This window comes from Aquarana catesbeiana, linkage group LG08, assembly GCF_042186555.1.
Source record: "Aquarana catesbeiana isolate 2022-GZ linkage group LG08, ASM4218655v1, whole genome shotgun sequence".
Taxonomy (NCBI): Eukaryota; Metazoa; Chordata; class Amphibia; order Anura; family Ranidae; genus Aquarana; species Aquarana catesbeiana.
In genome coordinates this window covers 146,036,532-146,057,863 of record NC_133331.1, presented here as the reverse complement: position 1 = coordinate 146,057,863, position 21,332 = coordinate 146,036,532, and the positions used below count along the sequence as shown (strand labels likewise).

The 21,332-nt window shown below is 40.0% G+C and overlaps 2 protein-coding genes across 3 annotated transcripts in view; one reads left to right on the top strand and one right to left on the bottom strand.

Moving 5' to 3' along the window:
- Window positions 1-5,993, top strand: part of FAM149B1 (family with sequence similarity 149 member B1) — a 64,034-nt gene extending 58,041 nt beyond the window's left edge. For both annotated transcript variants that reach the window (XM_073596543.1, XM_073596542.1), the window contains 2 exons: window positions 90-209; window positions 965-5,993. In XM_073596543.1, coding sequence (XP_073452644.1) covers window positions 90-209; window positions 965-1,038 — 194 coding nt within the window. In that variant the 3' untranslated portion in view covers window positions 1,039-5,993. The remainder of the gene's footprint in view (window positions 1-89; window positions 210-964) is intronic.
- Window positions 5,994-6,501: 508 nt separating this feature from the next.
- The window catches only part of DNAJC9 (DnaJ heat shock protein family (Hsp40) member C9), a 39,524-nt gene continuing 24,693 nt past the window's right edge, over window positions 6,502-21,332 (bottom strand). The window contains exons 4-5 of the mRNA XM_073596544.1: window positions 7,380-7,466; window positions 6,502-7,282 (exon numbers count right to left, since the gene is read on the bottom strand). Of these exons, the coding sequence (XP_073452645.1) occupies window positions 7,160-7,282; window positions 7,380-7,466 (210 nt within the window). The 3' untranslated portion in view covers window positions 6,502-7,159. The remainder of the gene's footprint in view (window positions 7,283-7,379; window positions 7,467-21,332) is intronic.

The following is a 21,332-nucleotide window of genomic DNA, read 5'->3' as shown; positions in this document are numbered from 1 at the left end:
TAAATATTTCTTGCTGTGTTTAAATATAGGTTGTAGAGTGTATTTTGTTAAAATGACAATGTTTTTTTTTTTTTTATTTCTGTGTGTAGATTCCATTAGCATTGGTGTGACTGGCATTGGTTTAGGTATTGGCAGTTCATTAGCCAGTTCAGTGCAATGGAGTCATTCAATCTATGAGCGGAAAGACAACAGCGAAGAGCTACACTCAGGTAAATGTTAGTTTTAAGTATTTATTGGTTTAAAGGATAAGTTCACTTTAGAAAAAAAAAAGAAATGCACATCTTCATGCAGGAAAAAAAATGTGCAGGCCTCCTACAGATCTGTCAGTGCATCTGTGTGCCCATATATCCCGTACAGGCAAGCAAATACACCAACAGGAAGAATCAGTGAACTACCACAATGCTTCACAGCACCGTGGTAGTTCATTGAGAACTACAAGCCGACAGCCGCAAAGCAAGATGCGGCCATGTGGGCGGAGCCCCGATGATTTCACAAAGTGACAGCTAGTATGGGGAACTTCTCCCCATACTGCTGTCAAGGGCGGGGGAGAATGGGGCAGCGGCTGCAGCATTGGGAAATGGGTGTAACATGTTCCCATAGGTGAAATTATCCTTTAAAATAGACTCTGGGGTAGATTTACTAAAACTGGAGAGTGCAAATACTGGTGCAGCTCTGCATAGAAACCAATCAGCTTCCAGTTTGTTTTTTTGTCAAAACTTAATTGAACAAGCTGAAGTTAGAAGCTGATTGGCTACCATGCACAGCTGCACCTGATTTTGCACTCTCCACTCTTAGTAAATCAACCTCCATGTTTGATAAATTTACAGCTTTTTAACAGTTACACAATATGCATATTGTCTACCTATGGAGTATCTAGCTAGTGTTTTAGATGTATTTTTCATGTTTTGATTGTAGAAGAAATCTGACTGTAGTTCTATTTTCTTATGTCTTTATTCGATTTCAGGTAATCCACTCCACCTAACACTCAAATCTCAAAGTCGTAGTGGAGCCCTTGCAAGAAGCAGACAAGGACTATAAATAGACTAATGCATGGCACATGGGATTAGTCCTTCACAGGATAAAGACATCACTTAGCAGATGCCAAATTGTAGAACTGTGTACAGCGCAGTTTATGAACGGTAGGACTGTCACTTGTGGAATTAAGTCTGACAGCTAGTTAATCAGATGTTAAACCAGTACGATTAGAGTGCTTACTCAGTCACACTCCACTAGCTGCTGCATCAAGCAATACATTTATACTCAGGGTTGCCTGGATGTTAAGAAAAATATATGTTCAAAGCTACAACCCAGTTTTAGACAGAAGTTATTAATGGCTTGAGAGAGTTGAAAAGAATGAGAATTGTTCTTGTATTATATGGTCAGAGCAATGCTGGAAAAACAAGGTCTGAATCCCTATTGGTGTACCTGTTGGCTCACAAAACTCAACGTTGCCCAGCTCAAAGGCAAATGAATTTGTTCACATAAAGTGAACCTGTGCTTTTCCTATGCAGGGCTAGTCAACAACTTCACCTAATACTGTCCTCCCTTTCCTTATACTTGCCTTCATTTATTTTATCCTAGAGAAGCAAAGCCACAAAATCATTTGTAAAAATGCAGGTGGGCACATTCCTGTCCACCTCAGTTGATTTGACCTGCTTTGTGTCTCTTTGAACTCAGTGGGGTTGATTTACTAAAACTGGAGAGTGCAAAATCTGGTGCAGCTGTGTATGGTAGCCAATCAGCTTCTAACTTCAGCTTGTTCAATTGAGCTTTGACAATAAAACCTGGAAGCTGATTGGTTTCTCTGCAGAGCTGCACCAGATTTTGCACTCTCCGGTTTTAGTAAATCAACCCCAGTAGATCATATAAAGAGGTATTTGCAAGTAAAGGAGGTCAAACGCAGCCTTTTGCTGTCAACAGTAACTGCTGTGTGCACAAGCCCCAACCTGGCTCTGGTGTTGGCACATATAAGGTTAGAATATGCAGTTGGAGGTGGTCTTATTAGGTGAACCTGTTATTTAGCCCTGAATAGGGGAAAAGGTTCACTTTAACTCATCCAAAACATTTGCTTTATGCATTGCTGGCAGGTTGAGTCACGTTGGCTATTTCTAGTTCTTGGCGACTCAAGTGCCAAGATATACAATGGGAATTTTCAGTTCCACCTTATGACCTCCTTTGTTACAAAGCCAAAACGTGCCATGCAACTCTAATGTGGAAACAAATAACTAATGTGTCCAACCATGAGAGAGTGATGTCATTATAATGTTGTGGAAATGGGCAGAGACTCGAACAACTGTAGGGAAATCTCAGCACTTGAGTCCATTGATGAATGAAGTTTAACAAATGTAGGCACCTACAACTTTGGTGGTACAAAGACATTTGCTGCTTTAAAAGGGAAGCTCTCTGGATAAGCATATGGGAGCTACCCTATTAGTCTGGGCTCACACAGGTCTGGCTGCGGTTTGCAGTCCAGAGCGTTTCTGTTCACCGGTTCAGGTGCAAATGTTTCCCTGAATTTGCACCTGAATCAGACCCAAAAACACACCGCAACCACCCTGGACATGTGTGAACTGGCTCCATTAAAAGCCGTTCTCATTCACATTATGTGAATTAGATTTGGTTAAAAATGTATGCAATTTGCATATGTGAACCCAGCCTTAGACAAGAAAAGCCAGACTTGATGAGCTGAGGCTGTCAGGTGTAGAAGCACAACAGTCTGAACTCCAGGTACTGCAGACAAGGGACACGCGGCATGTGGAAAGGATTCAAAATGTTTTATATGCAATAAGCACATGTGTTATAGGCTGTATGAGTTTACATCTACAGCTTTTAATGACAAGAGTGGCTGAGTGTGAAGTGTTCATATTACTTCACCACGTAATAAGACACCAACCTCAAACAAGGAATGAGGACGTTCACCGCTCACAGGTACTTACCCTCTCCTAGGTTCAGCTGTCTCCACAATCAAGCAGGGTGCAGGCCCTGTTTGCAACAGGAGTGATAGGAAAAATGAATCGCTGGATAGCCGCACTCCAAAAAAAGCTATGACTAAGCACCGTGCCTGGTGTAAAATGCGTCAGTGGCTGTACAGTTAGAATTTTTCTTGAAGTGTGGCTATCCAGCGATTCATTTTTCCTACCACTGACCTCAAACAAGTATATATTTTGTATGTAGGATTATGGCCCCTGTTAGGAAATGCCTAATCTATGCCTTCAAAAACAATCAGCAGTGGCATCTTCCATATAGATTCTCATTTGAACTTACAATGGGATAAAAAAAAAAAACCTCACAGGTTTGCAACAAGTTTAGGGGCCCATTCTCGCTTGTACTGATGTTGCAATAATGCCCATACACCTATGCTGGATTTTTCCCTCCAAGCATGTTGTGGTGCTATTCAAAATGAATGTTAGTGCAACAGCACAAGTGTAAACCATAGCCTAAACCTGTACAAGTAGTAGGTACTATATTAAAGCAATGGTTTCCTGAGAGGAACATGGAGACTGCCATTACTACTTCTTTTTGGGTGTCAGGTTAACCCTCTTGCCTCAATATTTTTGTTCCCTTCTCTCAAACAAGTATGTCCATCGTTACAGATATGTATACTTGTTTGAAGTCAGCAGCTGAAACCTTATTAAACCGTTAGTCGCCATTTCCACAGGTGTTTTCACACACTGTGAATCTAATGCCTGCTAATGGGAGTAGCTGCCGAGCCCATACACTGCAAAGACAGGTTCTCCACAGCTGTTTGTACCTGTTTAGCACAGCCAGCTATTACCTGCTGGGATTCAGAGTGGGAAAAAAAGCCTCTGCAAGTGATGCCTTAGAGCAGTGGTTCTGAACTCTGTCCTTAAGTACCCCCCAACAGGCCATGTTTTGTGAATTTCTCTAGTCTAGATAGAATAGCTGTTCAAAATACCAAGCCACTGACCCTGATTGAATCACTAAAGGACCGGAAGGATTTTCCCCCTTAATGAACAGGCCATTTTTTTGCGAGATGGCACTGTGTCGCTTTGACAATTGCGTGGTCGTGCAATGCTGTACCCCAAAAAAAGTGTCCTTTTTTTTTCCCCACAAATAGAGCTTTCTTTTGGTGGTATTTTTTTTTTTTAATAGCGCAAAAAATCAAAAAAGACAATTTTGAAAAAAAAACTATTTTTTACTTTGCTATAGTAAATATAACCCCCCCCCCCCCAGAAATTTCTTCCTCACTTTAGGCTAATATGTATTCTACATATTTTTGGTAAAAATATATTGATTGGTTTGAGCAAAAGTTATAGCGTCTACAAAATAGGTGATAGATTTATGGCATTTTTAATATTATTATTTTTTTTTTTACTAGTAATGGCGGTGATCAGCAATTTTTAGGGAGACTGCGGCGGACAGATCAGACACTCTTTTGGGACCATATACAGCAATCAGAGCTAAAAATAGCCACTGATTACTGTATGTCACTGGCAGGGAAGGGGTTAGCACTAGGGGGCAATCAAGGGGTTAAATGTGTGTCCAAGGAAGGTGTTTCTACCTGTGGGGGGGATGGGACTGCCTGGACGAGGAGACATATCGCTGTTCATAATCAGTATGAACAGCAGATCTGTCTCCTCTCTCCTGACAGAACGGAGATCTGTCTGTTTACATTGACAGATCTCCGTTCCGTCTCTCACAGGATCGCAGGCACGAGCATCAGCTCAGGCGGCATACACCCGCTAGAGCTCTTAAACCGGCCGGCGTACAGCTACGGTGATTCTCCCAGGGGTGCCAACCTGCCGCAGTATAACTGCAGCAGCTGGTCCTTAACTGGTTAAAGTATAACTAAAAGGCAAAACTTTTTTTTTTTTAGTTTTAGACAGAGTGCAGAGGGATCAGAACCCCTGTCAGTTTTTATTGCTGTCTGTGCTCCCGTTGATTCCCCCTGTTTGTCATTATAATTGAAAGTAAAAGAATATCCCAAAAACGGTGGGTTGTCCCCAGAAAAGTAATAGAGGGAAAATCTTCCAATGGGGACACTAGTTCTGGGGGTCCCTAAGGAATTCCCTTAATTTGCAGGGATTTCCTGTTTGGATATGGGACAGGAAGATAAGGAAATCTCCACAATCTGACACTGATGGTGAAAAAAAAAAAAAAATTCTAACAGGGGTTGTAACCCTCCCTCGCTCTATCCAAAATGAAAAATAAAAGTTTTGCCTAAAGTTCTTCTTTAAAGCACCTGTGCAAGAGAAAAGGAAAACCTGCAAACATGGCCTGTCGTACTTGAGGACAGGGTGGAGAACCTCTGCCTTAGACAACTAGCATTTTCAGAAAAGGATTGGCAAAGGCAACCACCTTGTGACCTTTAAAAGGTTTATTTTATGATTTTCCCCTATAGCTGTAGAGAGGGGGTTGACCCAGGACTAAGGTAGAAAGGACTTACTGCCGATTCTTAAAAAGGAATTATGTACCAAAAGATATGAAGTCCGCTATTGCTGACCGGCTCTGGTCACAAACCCTGGACAAGCAAGCCAAGTCAGATCACCCGATTTACATGTGTGTTCCGTGTCAGTGACTGAAAGTATAAAAATGTATTTCAACTTTTTCCCCCATCAGATTTTGCAGTGACATTGTTGTCCAATAGGGCAAAAAACAAAAATCAATAAAAAATACCCCCCAAAATTATATCCCTCTGCTCCATTCTGGAAAAAAAAAAAAAAGTTTGACTAGAGTCACATTTGAAAGATAATGGTTGTTTGCCTAGTTTTACACTGGCTATACTATTTATAGCAATATATTTGTGTCCTACTTAGGAGTAACTAACATCCCCCCCTACTGTCAATGGCTGGAATTCAGGTTTATTTACACTTTTTCCAATGGTAAAAAAGGTTGCATGCCAAATAAAGAAATCGCTGTAACATGTCAAATATTTTATGGCTATTTGCTAACTTCATTATTTTTGTTACCCCGACCATGTAAATATGTATTTTTTGTACAAGAAGTTTAAATAAAAAGTGCTTTCCAATTTTGTTATTCTGTAACCTAAAGTGTTTGTTTACCCCCAGCACTTTATATTCCTGATATGTACCTGCTGTACCATGTACTTGTATGAGAAAATATCCTGTTCTTTGTATCAATTCCTTTGTGTGAAATCCCTGGTGTGCCCACCGATCCCTCTGCTTTCCTATTAAAAAAACTGACCACACCAGTCAGTTCCCTAGGTATGCTAGTAACTCAGCCTGCACTCCAATGCTCAGACTTGTCCTGACATGCCCCTCCTGCACAGCCTGTTACCAGGAAGCTCAGCTGCTTCTCCTCCCCCAGCTCTTATTCAGCTGAGAACAGAGGGAATGTGATAAAAAAAAAAAGTGAAAGAGTGAAAAGGGGTATATATATATATATATATATATATATATATATATATATATATATATATATATATATATATATATATATATATATATATATATATTTTTTTTATATCTATACATGTTCAGAGTTCTGTGTGAAAAGTGGAAAGTGGAAACAAGCAACGTTTTCAACTATTTTATTGAAAAAAAAAAACAAAAAAAAAAAAAAACGGAATCAATTCCAAATATTATAAGTTGCAAAAGCTTTTGGATTAGGTAAGACAAAATACACACATTTACAAACGTTTGCTATACTGAGACAAATGCTTACGATATATTTTTTTTAAAATACAGTGTGCTTAAAATACCTTTACATGTTTTAGGGGGTCTGGGTTATAAAGCAAAAACAAGGAAAGTGTTAATTACAACAATTTAGCTGACTTCCAGCTGCAGTTAAACTGTACCATCTAATCAGCCGCCATATTTAATACACATCTTTTTCTTTCCTAATTTTATAAAATAATTCACGCTCAAAAAGGTAACTGTAGAAATATACAAATGTACATTTAACAAAGTCAGAATGGTTTACTATTGCATCTGACTCAAAACATATTCAAGCAACAAGCCCACTGTGTACACACAAACATGTACAAAACATACAGGATATGAATAACTAAACATTATGGTTGTTAACTCTACTGTAAGTCCGACACACATTCCCCAAGTAGTTCTGTGGTCTTCTACTGCCACACTGGTAGGAACAGGCTTGCGGAAAGAAAGGTAGAGACGAGGTCGTCCAGTGATAAAGCATTTGTATTTCTATTAGTGAAGTATTGAACAAAATATCACTTTTTTCCTTTTTTTGCTCCTGTGTTTTTTTTCCCTCCTTTCTTGGAATTGTTGCAGTATTTTGCTTCCAATTGTGCCATAAAACTATCAAGATCCTTTTCTCGATCCTTCTGCTTTTTCTTCAATGGGGGGGAAAAAAAAAAATGTTTTTTTTTTTTAAATATTAGATACATTTAGAAAACAAAACTAAGAGCCAAGGGTCCTGTGTTCTCTTACTTGAATTAAAGCTTTTAAGTCATCTTCTTTATCACCTAGTCCCAATTCTTTTTTCATTTCCTCTGCTTCTTGGGCTTCTTCAGCAGCCTTAAAAAAAAACAAAAAAAAACAAAAAAAACACAGTATTTTGTATTAAAAGAAACGTTAGGAACACAAGCCAAACAAGTGCACATCATGGCGATGTTAAAGAAAAAAGAAGTATATACAGGTAAAAGCCAGTAAATTAGAATATTTTGAAAAACTTGATTTATTTCAGTAATTGCATTCAAAAGGTGTAACTTGTACATTATATTTATTCATTGCACACATACTGATGCATTCAAATGTTTATTTCATTTAATTTTGATGATTTGAAGTGGCAACAAATGAAAATCCAAAATTCCGTGTGTCACAAAATTAGAATATTACTTAAGGCTAATACAAAAAAGGGATTTTTTAGAAATGTTGGCCAACTGAAAAGTATGAAAATGAAAAATATGAGCATGTACAATACTCGATACTTGGTTGGAGCTCCTTTTGCCTCAATTATTGCATTAATGCAGCGTGGCATGGAGTCGATGAGTTTCTGGCACTGCTCAGATGTTATGAGAGCCCAGGTTGCTCTGATAGTGGCCTTCAACTCTTCTGCGTTGTTGGGTCTGGCATTCTGCATCTTCCTTTTCACAATACCCCACAGATTTTCTATAGGGCTAAGGTCAGGGGAGTTGGCTGGCCAATTTAGAACAGAAATACCATGGTCCGTAAACCAGGCACGGGTAGATTTTGCGCTGTGTGCAGGCGCCAAGTCCTGTTGGAACCTGAAATCTCCATCTCCATAGAGCAGGTCAGCAGCAGGAAGCATGAAGTGCTCTAAAACTTGCTGGTAGACGGCTGCGTTGACCCTGGATCTCAGGAAACAGAGTGGACCGACACCAGCAGATGACATGGCACCCCAAACCATCACTGATGGTGGAAACTTTACACTAGACTTCAGGCAACGTGGATCCTGTGCCTCTCCTGTCTTCCTCCAGACTCTGGGACCTCGATTTCCAAAGGAAATGCAAAATTTGCTTTCGTCAGAAAACATGACTTTGGACCACTCAGCAGCAGTCCAGCTCTTTTTTTCCTTAGCCCAGGTGAGACGGTTTTCGCGCTGTTTCTTGGTCAACAGTGGCTTGACACGAGGTATGCGGCAGTTGAAACCCATGTCTTTCAAGCGTCTCTTGGTGGTGGATCTTGAAGCACTGACTCCAGCAGCTGTCCACTCCTTGTGAATCTCCCCCACATTTTTGAATGGGTTTTTTTTCACAATCTTGACTAGGGCGCGGTGATCCCTATCGCTTGTACACTTTTTCTGACCACAGTTTTTCCTTCCCTTTGCCTCTCTATTAATGTGTTTGGATACAGAGCTCTGAGAACAGCCAGCCTCTTCAGCAATAACCTTTTGTGTCTTTCCCTCCTTGTGCAATGTGTCGATGGTCGCCTTTTGGACAGCTGTCAAATCTGAAGTCTTCCCCATGTTTGTGTAGGCTTCAGAACTGGACTGAGAGACCATTTAAAGCCCTTTGCAGGTGTTTTGAGTTAATCAGCTGATTAGTTTGTGGCACCAGGTGTCTTCAAAATTTAACCCTTACACAATATTCTAATTTTGTGACACACGGAATTTTGGATTTTCATTTGTTGCCACTTCAAATCATCAAAATTAAATGAAATAAACATTTGAATGCATCAGTCTGTGTGCAATGAATAAATATAATGTACAAGTTACACCTTTTGAATGCAATTACTGAAATAAATCAAGTTTTTCAAAATATTCTAATTTACTGGCTTTTACGTGTATAGAGAACTTTTTTCCACCCCTTTCCTTCTATCCCTAAAAAATTGCAGCAGAAACCCTGAACACCCTCCAAGGCTAGAACCTGGGAGTACAAAGGCTGCAGGCTTTGGCATTACTCCAAAAATCACAGCAGTGATGTGAACACATTATAAGTGGGGTGTTCATAATAAAATAGTGGTAAGGAGGAGCACGCACTTTTTTTTTTTACCCTAACATTCTGTGCCCACCTCTTTGCATCCGCAAGTGCATGAGCTGTACTCACTCCTGTTTGGTCATAGCACATCTGCATTGCAGAACTGAGCAGTACTTACACCTACAGCAAACATAGTTCAGCACTGGGAAAAGCATTTACGAGATGTGCCCTTTATCAGTGTTTTGTTGTAGATCTCTGCCCATATTTTCTTGTGGACAGACTGCATCTTTTCAGTCTTTCCATGGTGCCTATGTCCAAAGCACAGGTGCGTGGGAAATTATGATCAGAGCAGATGCTCATGGACACGTGTGTCCATGATGAAGTCCCCACTGGAGACATGAAAAGAAAATACCTGCAATTACCTGGATTAGGCAACACAAGTAGAGGCATAAAAAGGGAGACGCGAACACAGGCAACTAAAAGTTGTTCATGTCTGGTTAACTTACTTGAGAAGAAAAAAAAAAAAGTGTCTGTGCTCATCTCTTCTACATTATGCTACCAGACAGCTTGCAAATGGGAAGTTTATTACATCATTGTGAACAAGCAATTTTTTAAATTAAAATGGTTACATATTTTAACTGCATGGAGGTTACGTTATACAGCCTTTTTGAAAAATAACCTGTACTTAGCAAAGTAGTTAATGAGTATTTACAAATACTTTCAATCACACATGTATGTTTATATCTACACTTCAGCACACCCCCTTGTGTCATTGGATCTGACAATTACAGCATCAAAAAGAGGCACTGTATTCAGGCTGCAGCGACACCTACAGGCTCAAGAGGTTATGTTTCTGAATTAACCTGCAGTATGCATGTGATCTCCATGTTTTGCTCTCTTGATGAACACAGAAGAACTATGCCGACTGGCTCCCAGTTAGTAAGGCAGACATGAAATTAATATGATCGCAGGGATGGAGAACTAGGACACTTGCTGAAAATTCTGTATCCTGTTTTTACAGCACAGGGCTTATATTCCTGGAGAACATTAATAGCCAGACACCATGCGGTTAAGTTTCACTGTAAATTAGATTTAAATGAGTGCATGTGATCAGTGCAAAGACCACACGTGACAAATTAAATCGTGGCGCTATTGATCAATAAATCTATACCACCTCCAAGGTGAAAGATATAACCTAACACACACCTTATGATCGGTGCCTATCTGTATATAGTGCAAAAAAAAATATATAACACAAAAAATTATATATATATATATAGATGTGTGCAATAGTACTATGGTGAAAACATACTATTGATAGATCCACACCAAAAAATGTCTAAACAATGTATCAAAACACCACAAAATTATAACACAAAATTGAGAATAAATGTGACTTGGTGTCAATATCACTCAGATGCTGTTGTGAAGGTAACTTATATATATAAGCCCATCAGATGTCAATCCGTGAGCATCCCCGCACACTTCTATAAAAGTGACTGTGTAAATAAAGTCTCTTAAATATCACACAAGTGTGCCAACAAGTGTCCACATCAGTGCTAAAAGCAATAAAACTGGTGCATCCGCAAATTCCTTAATTATAGGAGTGTAGTTTCTTCTAGTGCAATCTTCCACCACACCTCTGTGTTCAGTGACCACTCTCCCTATGGACAGCCACTCACCAACTCCTCATGCCTCCACTTGCGTATGAGGCTAAAAGGCATAGATGTCTGCTTCTATTGGCAAGGTTTAAATCTTATCCATCCGGAAGAGCGTTCCATGTGAAGACAAGAAAAACTTCCAATAGTGTAATACTGTAAAACTCTTTTAATAAATCACACTGTAAATACCACTTCAACAGTTTCACTCACATTGCGTAAAAAAATATAAAACCACAGCAAACTCCACAGCAATCTGTCAGGTGTAATATCAACCGGCTGCTAAGATCAATCTCCCAGGGGGTATGCGGTCACGGCGGACCCTCTGTGAGCCAGCGTGTAGGAAGTATCTCTCACCCTCTCCCCGCCTGCTTCTTGAATAGATATCGCCGTCTCCCCCACTCGATGATCCGTGCAGCTAACTTCCTTCTGTCACACGTACGTGGTGTTATCCTGCATACGGCCACGCCCCCGACATGTTTCGATACGCTTGTATCTTAATCATGGGATAGGCCGCTTCAGATCCCCATCATTCCTTTTATCCCCCCTCTCGCCAATCGAATGAGGAGTCTCAGTGCGCGTGCGCACCTGATCATTCGGCGCCTGCGCCTTACGAGTGTCCCCGTGGGCGCAAACCCCCGTCAATCGTGACAGCAGACCAAGACGTGCTGCTGTATTCTAACCCTGACATGTCAATTAAAACAAGCACTATGCTTCACACCTGTTACAGCGATATGTGCATATAACATCCTGCATTACCATAGCAATGCTAAGCAATATACATAATATAGATATCCCCACAGTCATAGATATTGAAACGACCTCTTCAATGTGGTTATAACTCGGGACTCTATCTAACATCATGCTTACTATAATCTGTGTATTCAACCAATATTAATAATAAAACATACATAAGATAGATATTAAAAATGTTACAATTATATAAAAATGGCTAAATAATATTACTTAAATGACCAAATTTCAACTTACAATGGAGAATGGTCACTAATAATTATTAAAAACTAAATATAATACTACAAAAAATATCTCAAAAAATATATCAAAAAATATCCATAGTCCTAATGCTCAAAATGGTGCAGTGGATCGACTTATTAACATATCTGCTAATTAAAATTACATGGACTTAATAACCCATATAAAATCCATATCAAATGACAATCCATAAAAATAGCCCCCCATTCATCACAACGTGAGGGCATATGTGGGATAGGGAACTATATAGTTTACCAACCTATAGAATCTGTCTAGAAATCATTTAAAAAGCAATTTAGGTCCAATTCAATATTGAGGCCTCTCGGGGACAAACTCTTAAAGCGAAATATCCATTCCGTCTCTCTTTGTGAGAGGTCTCTTACCCTGTTGGACCCCCTCCAGGATGGGTAGACCACATCGATGCCACAAAATTGTAACAGCGAGGGGTCTTGTTGGTGTTTATCTCTAAAATGCATAGATACACTATGATATTTATAGCCGTTTTTTATGTTGGTGATGTGTTCATTAATACGGACTTTCAACTGCCTTTTGGTCCTTCCAACGTAGTATAGGCCACATGGACACCACATCAGGTATACCACATGTGTGGTAGTACATGTGCTAAATTCCTTAATTTCAAATCTTTCCCCTTCTCTGTTGGCGACACTCGTAATGCCTCTGTTGCTGACCCTAACCGTTTTACAACAAATGCATTTCCTACAACAGAAAAAACCTTTGAAATCAAAGGATAAAGATCTTGGTTTGGGAGGATCCAGGATCTTTTTTACTATCTGGTCACCTATATTTGGGGCCTTCCTGTAAATGAACTTTGGCCATGCTGGTAGTATTCCTCCTAAGTGTTTGTCTTTACAGAGAATATACCAGTACTTTTTGTAGATATTCTCAATGTCCCTATACTGATAGTGAAAGCCCGAGATGAAGCTCAATTGATGCTGGGAATCCCCTCTTACTGTTTCTTTTTCCTTCAGGCACTGTTCCCGGGGGATATTAGCTACCTCATGCACAATTTTGGTGAGATCTTCATCTCTGTAACCCTTCTGGATGAATCTTTCTTTCAAAGTGTTTGATTGTATCATAAAATCCTCCAACTGAGTACAGTTACGACGGATCCGCAATAGCTGACCCTTCGGGATATTTTTTATCCATGACGGATGATGACCGCTAGTTACGGATAGGTAGCTGTTGCGGTCCGTCGGCTTGAAGTACACCTTAGTTTTTAATGAGTTATTCATTTTTTCAATCGTAACATCTAAAAAATTAATTGATGCATCACTAATCAGGTATTCCAGCCTGATGTTATTTGTATTCCTGTTCAGTTGTTCAAGGAAAATATCCAAAGTATCCCTAGAGCCTTCCCATATCAGCAGGATATCATCAATGAATCTTCGGTAGAAGATCAGTTCAGGCCTACTGATATTGAACACCTGTCTATCCTCCCATTCAGACATGAACAGGTTGGCGAGGCTGGGGGCATATTTAGCCCCCATTGCCACGCCAACCTGCTGGGAGTAGAAGTGTCCATCAAACCAGAAGTAGCTGTGGGACATGCAAAAATCCAGTGCATGTCCCACAAACTTCTTCTGTATAAATGGGATGTCGTCCCTTTTACTTAGTGCCCAATTCAGGGCTAACGACGCATCTTCATGTTGTATACTTGTGTAAAGTGAAGCTACGTCTGCCATTACCAAGTAGGATGTTAATTCAGGGTTAAGCTTCACTTGTTCCAACAGACGTAGTAAATCTGAGGTGTCTTTTAAATATGCTCTAGTCGCCTTTACACTGGGTTGGAGGAATTTATCCAAGTATTCTCCTAGCCTTGCTGTTACGGATCCAATCCCATTCACTATGGGACGCGGTGGGGGGTTTTGAGTACTTTTATGCACCTTAGGTAATGTGTATATCACCGGTATACGATTGGCACTGGGTACTAGATATCTTCTTTCCTTAGGGTTTAGGGCTCTCACCCCATACCCCCAATCCACCAATGCCGCCAATTGGATGCTATACGAGTCAGTGGGATCAGATTTCAGTTTTTTATACGTATCTTGGTCACTTAATAACTCCACCAATTGTTCGTAGTAGAATCGCTTCTCCATGACTACCACTCCTCCACCTTTATCCGCTGGACGAATAATAATATTTTTCCTGTTTTCCAAGGACTCTATCCCCTCTTTAATATACTGGGGATTCACTCCTTTCTTTACTGGGAGGTCCTCGATATCTTTCAGTACCAAATTTTTAAAAACCTCCACATAGTGATTATTTTGAATCTGGGGATTAAAGATTGATTTGTTTTTTAGACCACTATCTATTCTATCTGGTACTCGTGGTGCTCTCATTCCTGCTTCCACTGGATGGCTCAAAAAATGTTTTTTTATATTTAATGAGCGGATGAACTTATGTGTATCAATGTACACCTGGAACTTATTCATTCTCTTTTTCGGAGCACATTTAAGACCCAAATTCAAAATGTTAATTTCTTTGTGGTCCAGCTCAATCCCACTTAAAAATTGTAGATTCCAGTGTTTACATGTCCCTCAACCGTTTTCTTGGGTTGCTTGGATCTACCTCCCCTGCATCCCCTCCTTCTTTTGGTGGGGGCTTTGTGTTCATATTTTGCATGTGTGGGGGTCCGGGTCTTCCTCCACCCCCCTGTTGTTGTGTTCGGGGATATCCTCTCGGAGTACCCCGCTTCTCTCCCCTCCCCCGTGATCCTAAAAAAGCCTGGTTATACGACTGTTGGTCATAATAACCTGCTTCATCCAAACCAGAGTATCTATTATATAATGGAACTTCATTTCTCTCTGGATAATGGTACACCGGGGGATATTGTCTCCACTGCTGGTCCTCCTGTGGAGGGGGATATCCTCGTGTACTATCTCTTCTATATGGTGATCGATAGTCATATCCACCCCTTTCCTGGGGCGTATTGCCCCTATAGGGTCCGGGTGAGTGATAATTATAATCTCCTCTTCCCTGTCGGATAGGTCTAGGGGAATGAGCAAACTCCTTATTGTAATTCACTTGATTCCCCTTGTTATGGGGGGAATTTGTAGATCCATGTTCAGTTCTCTTCACCATATTTTTTTGCCCATGTTTCTTCTGGGCTGTTTTAGGTATCAGCTTCTTTACAACAGGTTCCACCTCTTGGCCTGATTCACCAATGGTTGCTACCTGTTCACCAACATTTGTGTTCTGCCATGCATATATCCTATTCATTCTAAAATCATTTGAATCTCTCGTGAACTTCTTCACCTTCTTTTTTTGTGTTTCCCGATCCACTTTTTCCAGCTTCTTCTTCATGTTAGTATTGAAGTCTTTCATTTGGTTAGATTCCTTCATGGGTTCCAATTTATCCTGTATCTGTTTAATGCTTTCATTAATCTTTCCTAATTTAAATTGTTTTCTTTTTAGAACCAGATCTTGTAGTTCCCTTCCCACTTTATTAAAAAATAGTAGCCATTCTTCCATAAAACCTGGATCATTTCATCCATCCTGTGGGGGTACATCCCACCTTAAACTTCTAAAAATGAGATTTTCCCTCTGGTAGTGCTCAAAAGTGAACACATCCCACCACGCCTTAATTTGCTTTTCTAGGAGGTTCTCTAGTGACCTTAATGTCACTGAGTAGTCCTCCTCTTCAACAGTCATTTCTACGTTATTGGAAAAAACATGTTCAGGGTTCATCTGCCTGTTAGACAGGTAATTAAAAGGGGTCCATAGCTGCTAGTGAGTAAAAGGTGAATCTATGAATATATGGTTATCCTAGGTAAAACAATCCCTCCTATACTAGGTCAACCCCCACTGCGCTAAGGATGGTTAACAATGATGATCTTATTCACCTAGTTAAAAGTTCCTACCTACAGCTGCCACTTATTGTAAACAAACAGTGTAAATTAGATTTAAATGAGTGCAAGTGATCAGTGCAAAGACCACACGTGACAAATTAAATCGTGGCGCTATTGATCAATAAATCTATACCACCTCCAAGGTGAAAGATATAACCTAACACACACCTTATGATCGGTGCCTATCTGTATATAGTGCAAAAAAAATATATAACACAAAAAGTTATATATATATAGATGTGTGCAATAGTACTATGGTGAAAACATACTATTGATAGATCCACACCAAAAAATGTCTAAACAATGTATCAAAACACCACAAAATTATAACACAAAATTGAGAATAAATGTGACTTGGTGTCAATATCACTCAGATGCTGTTGTGAAGGTAACTTATATATATAAGCCCATCAGATGTCAATCCGTGAGCATCCCCGCACACTTCTATAAAAGTGACTGTGTAAATAAAGTCTCTTAAATATCACACAAGTGTGCCAACAAGTGTCCACATCAGTGCTAAAAGCAATAAAACTGGTGCATCCGCAAATTCCTTAATTATAGGAGTGTAGTTTCTTCTAGTGCAATCTTCCACCACACCTCTGTGTTCAGTGACCACTCTCCCTATGGACAGCCACTCACCAACTCCTCATGCCTCCACTTGCGTATGAGGCTAAAAGGCATAGATGTCTGCTTCTATTGGCAAGGTTTAAATCTTATCCATCCGGAAGAGCGTTCCATGTGAAGACAAGAAAAACTTCCAATAGTGTAATACTGTAAAACTCTTTTAATAAATCACACTGTAAATACCACTTCAACAGTTTCACTCACATTGCGTAAAAAAATATAAAACCACAGCAAACTCCACAGCAATCTGTCAGGTGTAATATCAACCGGCTGCTAAGATCAATCTCCCAGGGGGTATGCGGTCACGGCGGACCCTCTGTGAGCCAGCGTGTAGGAAGTATCTCTCACCCTCTCCCCGCCTGCTTCTTGAATAGATATCGCCGTCTCCCCCACTCGATGATCCGTGCAGCTAACTTCCTTCTGTCACACGTACGTGGTGTTATCCTGCATACGGCCACGCCCCCGACATGTTTCGATACGCTTGTATCTTAATCATGGGATAGGCCGCTTCAGATCCCCATCATTCCTTTTATCCCCCCTCTCGCCAATCGAATGAGGAGTCTCCCATTTATACAGAAGAAGTTTGTGGGACATGCACTGGATTTTTGCATGTCCCACAGCTACTTCTGGTTTGATGGACACTTCTACTCCCAGCAGGTTGGCGTGGCAATGGGGGCTAAATATGCCCCCAGCCTCGCCAACCTGTTCATGTCTGAATGGGAGGATAGACAGGTGTTCAATATCAGTAGGCCTGAACTGATCTTCTACCGAAGATTCATTGATGATATCCTGCTGATATGGGAAGGCTCTAGGGATACTTTGGATATTTTCCTTGAACAACTGAACAGGAATACAAATAACATCAGGCTGGAATACCTGATTAGTGATGCATCAATTAATTTTTTAGATGTTACGATTGAAAAAATGAATAACTCATTAAAAACTAAGGTGTGCTTCAAGCCGACGGACCGCAACAGCTACCTATCCGTAACTAGCGGTCATCATCCGTCATGGATAAAAAATATCCCGAAGGGTCAGCTATTGCGGATCCGTCGTAACTGTACTCAGTTGGAGGATTTTATGATACAATCAAACACTTTGAAAGAAAGATTCATCCAGAAGGGTTACAGAGATGAAGATCTCACCAAAATTGTGCATGAGGTAGCTAATATCCCCCGGGAACAGTGCCTGAAGGAAAAAGAAACAGTAAGAGGGGATTCCCAGCATCAATTGAGCTTCATCTCGGGCTTTCACTATCAGTATAGGGACATTGAGAATATCTACAAAAAGTACTGGTATATTCTCTGTAAAGACAAACACTTAGGAGGAATACTACCAGCATGGCCAAAGTTCATTTACAGGAAGGCCCCAAATATAGGTGACCAGATAGTAAAAAAGATCCTGGATCCTCCCAAACCAAGATCTTTATCCTTTGATTTCAAAGGTTTTTTCTGTTGTAGGAAATGCATTTGTTGTAAAACGGTTAGGGTCAGCAACAGAGGCATTACGAGTGTCGCCAACAGAGAAGGGGAAAGATTTGAAATTAAGGAATTTAGCACATGTACTACCACACATGTGGTATACCTGATGTGGTGTCCATGTGGCCTATACTACGTTGGAAGGACCAAAAGGCAGTTGAAAGTCCGTATTAATGAACACATCACCAACATAAAAAACGGCTATAAATATCATAGTGTATCTATGCATTTTAGAGATAAACACCAACAAGACCCCTCGCTGTTACAATTTTGTGGCATCGATGTGGTCTACCCATCCTGGAGGGGGTCCAACAGGGTAAGAGACCTCTCACAAAGAGAGACGGAATGGATATTTCGCTTTAAGAGTTTGTCCCCGAGAGGCCTCAATATTGAATTGGACCTAAATTGCTTTTTAAATGATTTCTAGACAGATTCTATAGGTTGGTAAACTATATAGTTCCCTATCCCACATATGCCCTCACGTTGTGATGAATGGGGGGCTATTTTTATGGATTGTCATTTGATATGGATTTTATATGGGTTATTAAGTCCATGTAATTTTAATTAGCAGATATGTTAATAAGTCGATCCACTGCACCATTTTGAGCATTAGGACTATGGATATTTTTTGATATATTTTTTGAGATATTTTTTGTAGTATTATATTTAGTTTTTAATAATTATTAGTGACCATTCTCCATTGTAAGTTGAAATTTGGTCATTTAAGTAATATTATTTAGCCATTTTTATATAATTGTAACATTTTTAATATCTATCTTATGTATGTTTTATTATTAATATTGGTTGAATACACAGATTATAGTAAGCATGATGTTAGATAGAGTCCCGAGTTATAACCACATTGAAGAGGTCGTTTCAATATCTATGACTGTGGGGATATCTATATTATGTATATTGCTTAGCATTGCTATGGTAATGCAGGATGTTATATGCACATATCGCTGTAACAGGTGTGAAGCATAGTGCTTGTTTTAATTGACATGTCAGGGTTAGAATACAGCAGCACGTCTTGGTCTGCTGTCACGATTGACGGGGGTTTGCGCCCACGGGGACACTCGTAAGGCGCAGGCGCCGAATGATCAGGTGCGCACGCGCACTGAGACTCCTCATTCGATTGGCGAGAGGGGGGATAAAAGGAATGATGGGGATCTGAAGCGGCCTATCCCATGATTAAGATACAAGCGTATCGAAACATGTCGGGGGCGTGGCCGTATGCAGGATAACACCACGTACGTGTGACAGAAGGAAGTTAGCTGCACGGATCATCGAGTGGGGGAGACGGCGATATCTATTCAAGAAGCAGGCGGGGAGAGGGTGAGAGATACTTCCTACACGCTGGCTCACAGAGGGTCCGCCGTGACCGCATACCCCCTGGGAGATTGATCTTAGCAGCCGGTTGATATTACACCTGACAGATTGCTGTGGAGTTTGCTGTGGTTTTATATTTTTTTACGCAATGTGAGTGAAACTGTTGAAGTGGTATTTACAGTGTGATTTATTAAAAGAGTTTTACAGTATTACACTATTGGAAGTTTTTCTTGTCTTCACATGGAACGCTCTTCCGGATGGATAAGATTTAAACCTTGCCAATAGAAGCAGACATCTATGCCTTTTAGCCTCATACGCAAGTGGAGGCATGAGGAGTTGGTGAGTGGCTGTCCATAGGGAGAGTGGTCACTGAACACAGAGGTGTGGTGGAAGATTGCACTAGAAGAAACTACACTCCTATAATTAAGGAATTTGCGGATGCACCAGTTTTATTGCTTTTAGCACTGATGTGGACACTTGTTGGCACACTTGTGTGATATTTAAGAGACTTTATTTACACAGTCACTTTTATAGAAGTGTGCGGGGATGCTCACGGATTGACATCTGATGGGCTTATATATATAAGTTACCTTCACAACAGCATCTGAGTGATATTGACACCAAGTCACATTTATTCTCAATTTTGTGTTATAATTTTGTGGTGTTTTGATACATTGTTTAGACATTTTTTGGTGTGGATCTATCAATAGTATGTTTTCACCATAGTACTATTGCACACATCTATATATATATAATTTTTTGTGTTATATATTTTTTTTGCACTATATACAGATAGGCACCGATCATAAGGTGTGTGTTAGGTTATATCTTTCACCTTGGAGGTGGTATAGATTTATTGATCAATAGCGCCACGATTTAATTTGTCACGTGTGGTCTTTGCACTGATCACATGCACTCATTTAAATCTAATTTACACTGTTTGTTTACAATAAGTGGCAGCTGTAGGTAGGAACTTTTAACTAGGTGAATAAGATCATCATTGTTAACCATCCTTAGCGCAGTGGGGGTTGACCTAGTATAGGAGGGATTGTTTTACCTAGGATAACCATATATTCATAAGTTTCACTGTAGTAAGTTAAAATAAATCTAAACCCCATTTGTAAACTTTGGGTAGTGTAGGGCTGCCTTTTTCAACCAGGGTGCCTTGGCAAAATGCCTAAAAATGTATCAAATTGTATACAAGCCAGCAGGTGAATCAATCCTGTTTAGTTACACAAAGCTACGGGTTTTCATTTTGCATCATGACTTTTTAGACACTGGCATCCTAACAACCAGTGACATCATCAGTTGATAAGGAGCATGTCTGTTGCCTCCACAGCAACTTGTTTTACCCTCCTCTGCCCCTCTCTGTCAGCACTGGGGTGACATTAGCTGACTGATAGAGAGAAATTGAGGGAGAAGAGAAACATTGAAATCCTAGTCAGTACTAGCGTGCAAAAGTACTTTGGAAGAATAAATCACCTCTAACAATGGGTGTCCTACGTGTGGATGAAGCTGAATTGTGTACAACTATTAGAATAGTTTTTTACATTTTAGAATAGAGTGCCTCAAGGCGCTATAATTTTAAGGGGTGCATCAACTGGAGAAAAAAAAAAAGGGTTGAGAAACACTGCTGTAGGGAATAGTTAAAACTTAAACCCTCCCTCTGTGGCCCATTATGCCAATTTCCCTTCACTTTCTGTGCAGGAGACATAATAGGATGTTAAAGGAAATCTCTTCAGTGTGAGGATGCCTTCGCTTTAGCTGGCAATACACTAGTAAAATTGCGTTTGAAATTTTTTGTTTTAGGAATGTTTGTTTAATTTTCTAAAAGTTAGTGGGGTCAAATCAACATTTGTCTTCAACCACAATGACAGGAAAATTCAAAGCAGCAGGATAAAAAAAAAGGAAAAACGGGCATGCCGGTTTTATTCAGCAACCATGTAAAGTGTTGATCCAACATTGAACATTAAACGCAAATGGAAGTTTGAAGGACTTTAGAACGATATTCAACTCACTGAATATACTAGGAATATTCATATGAACATTGTTA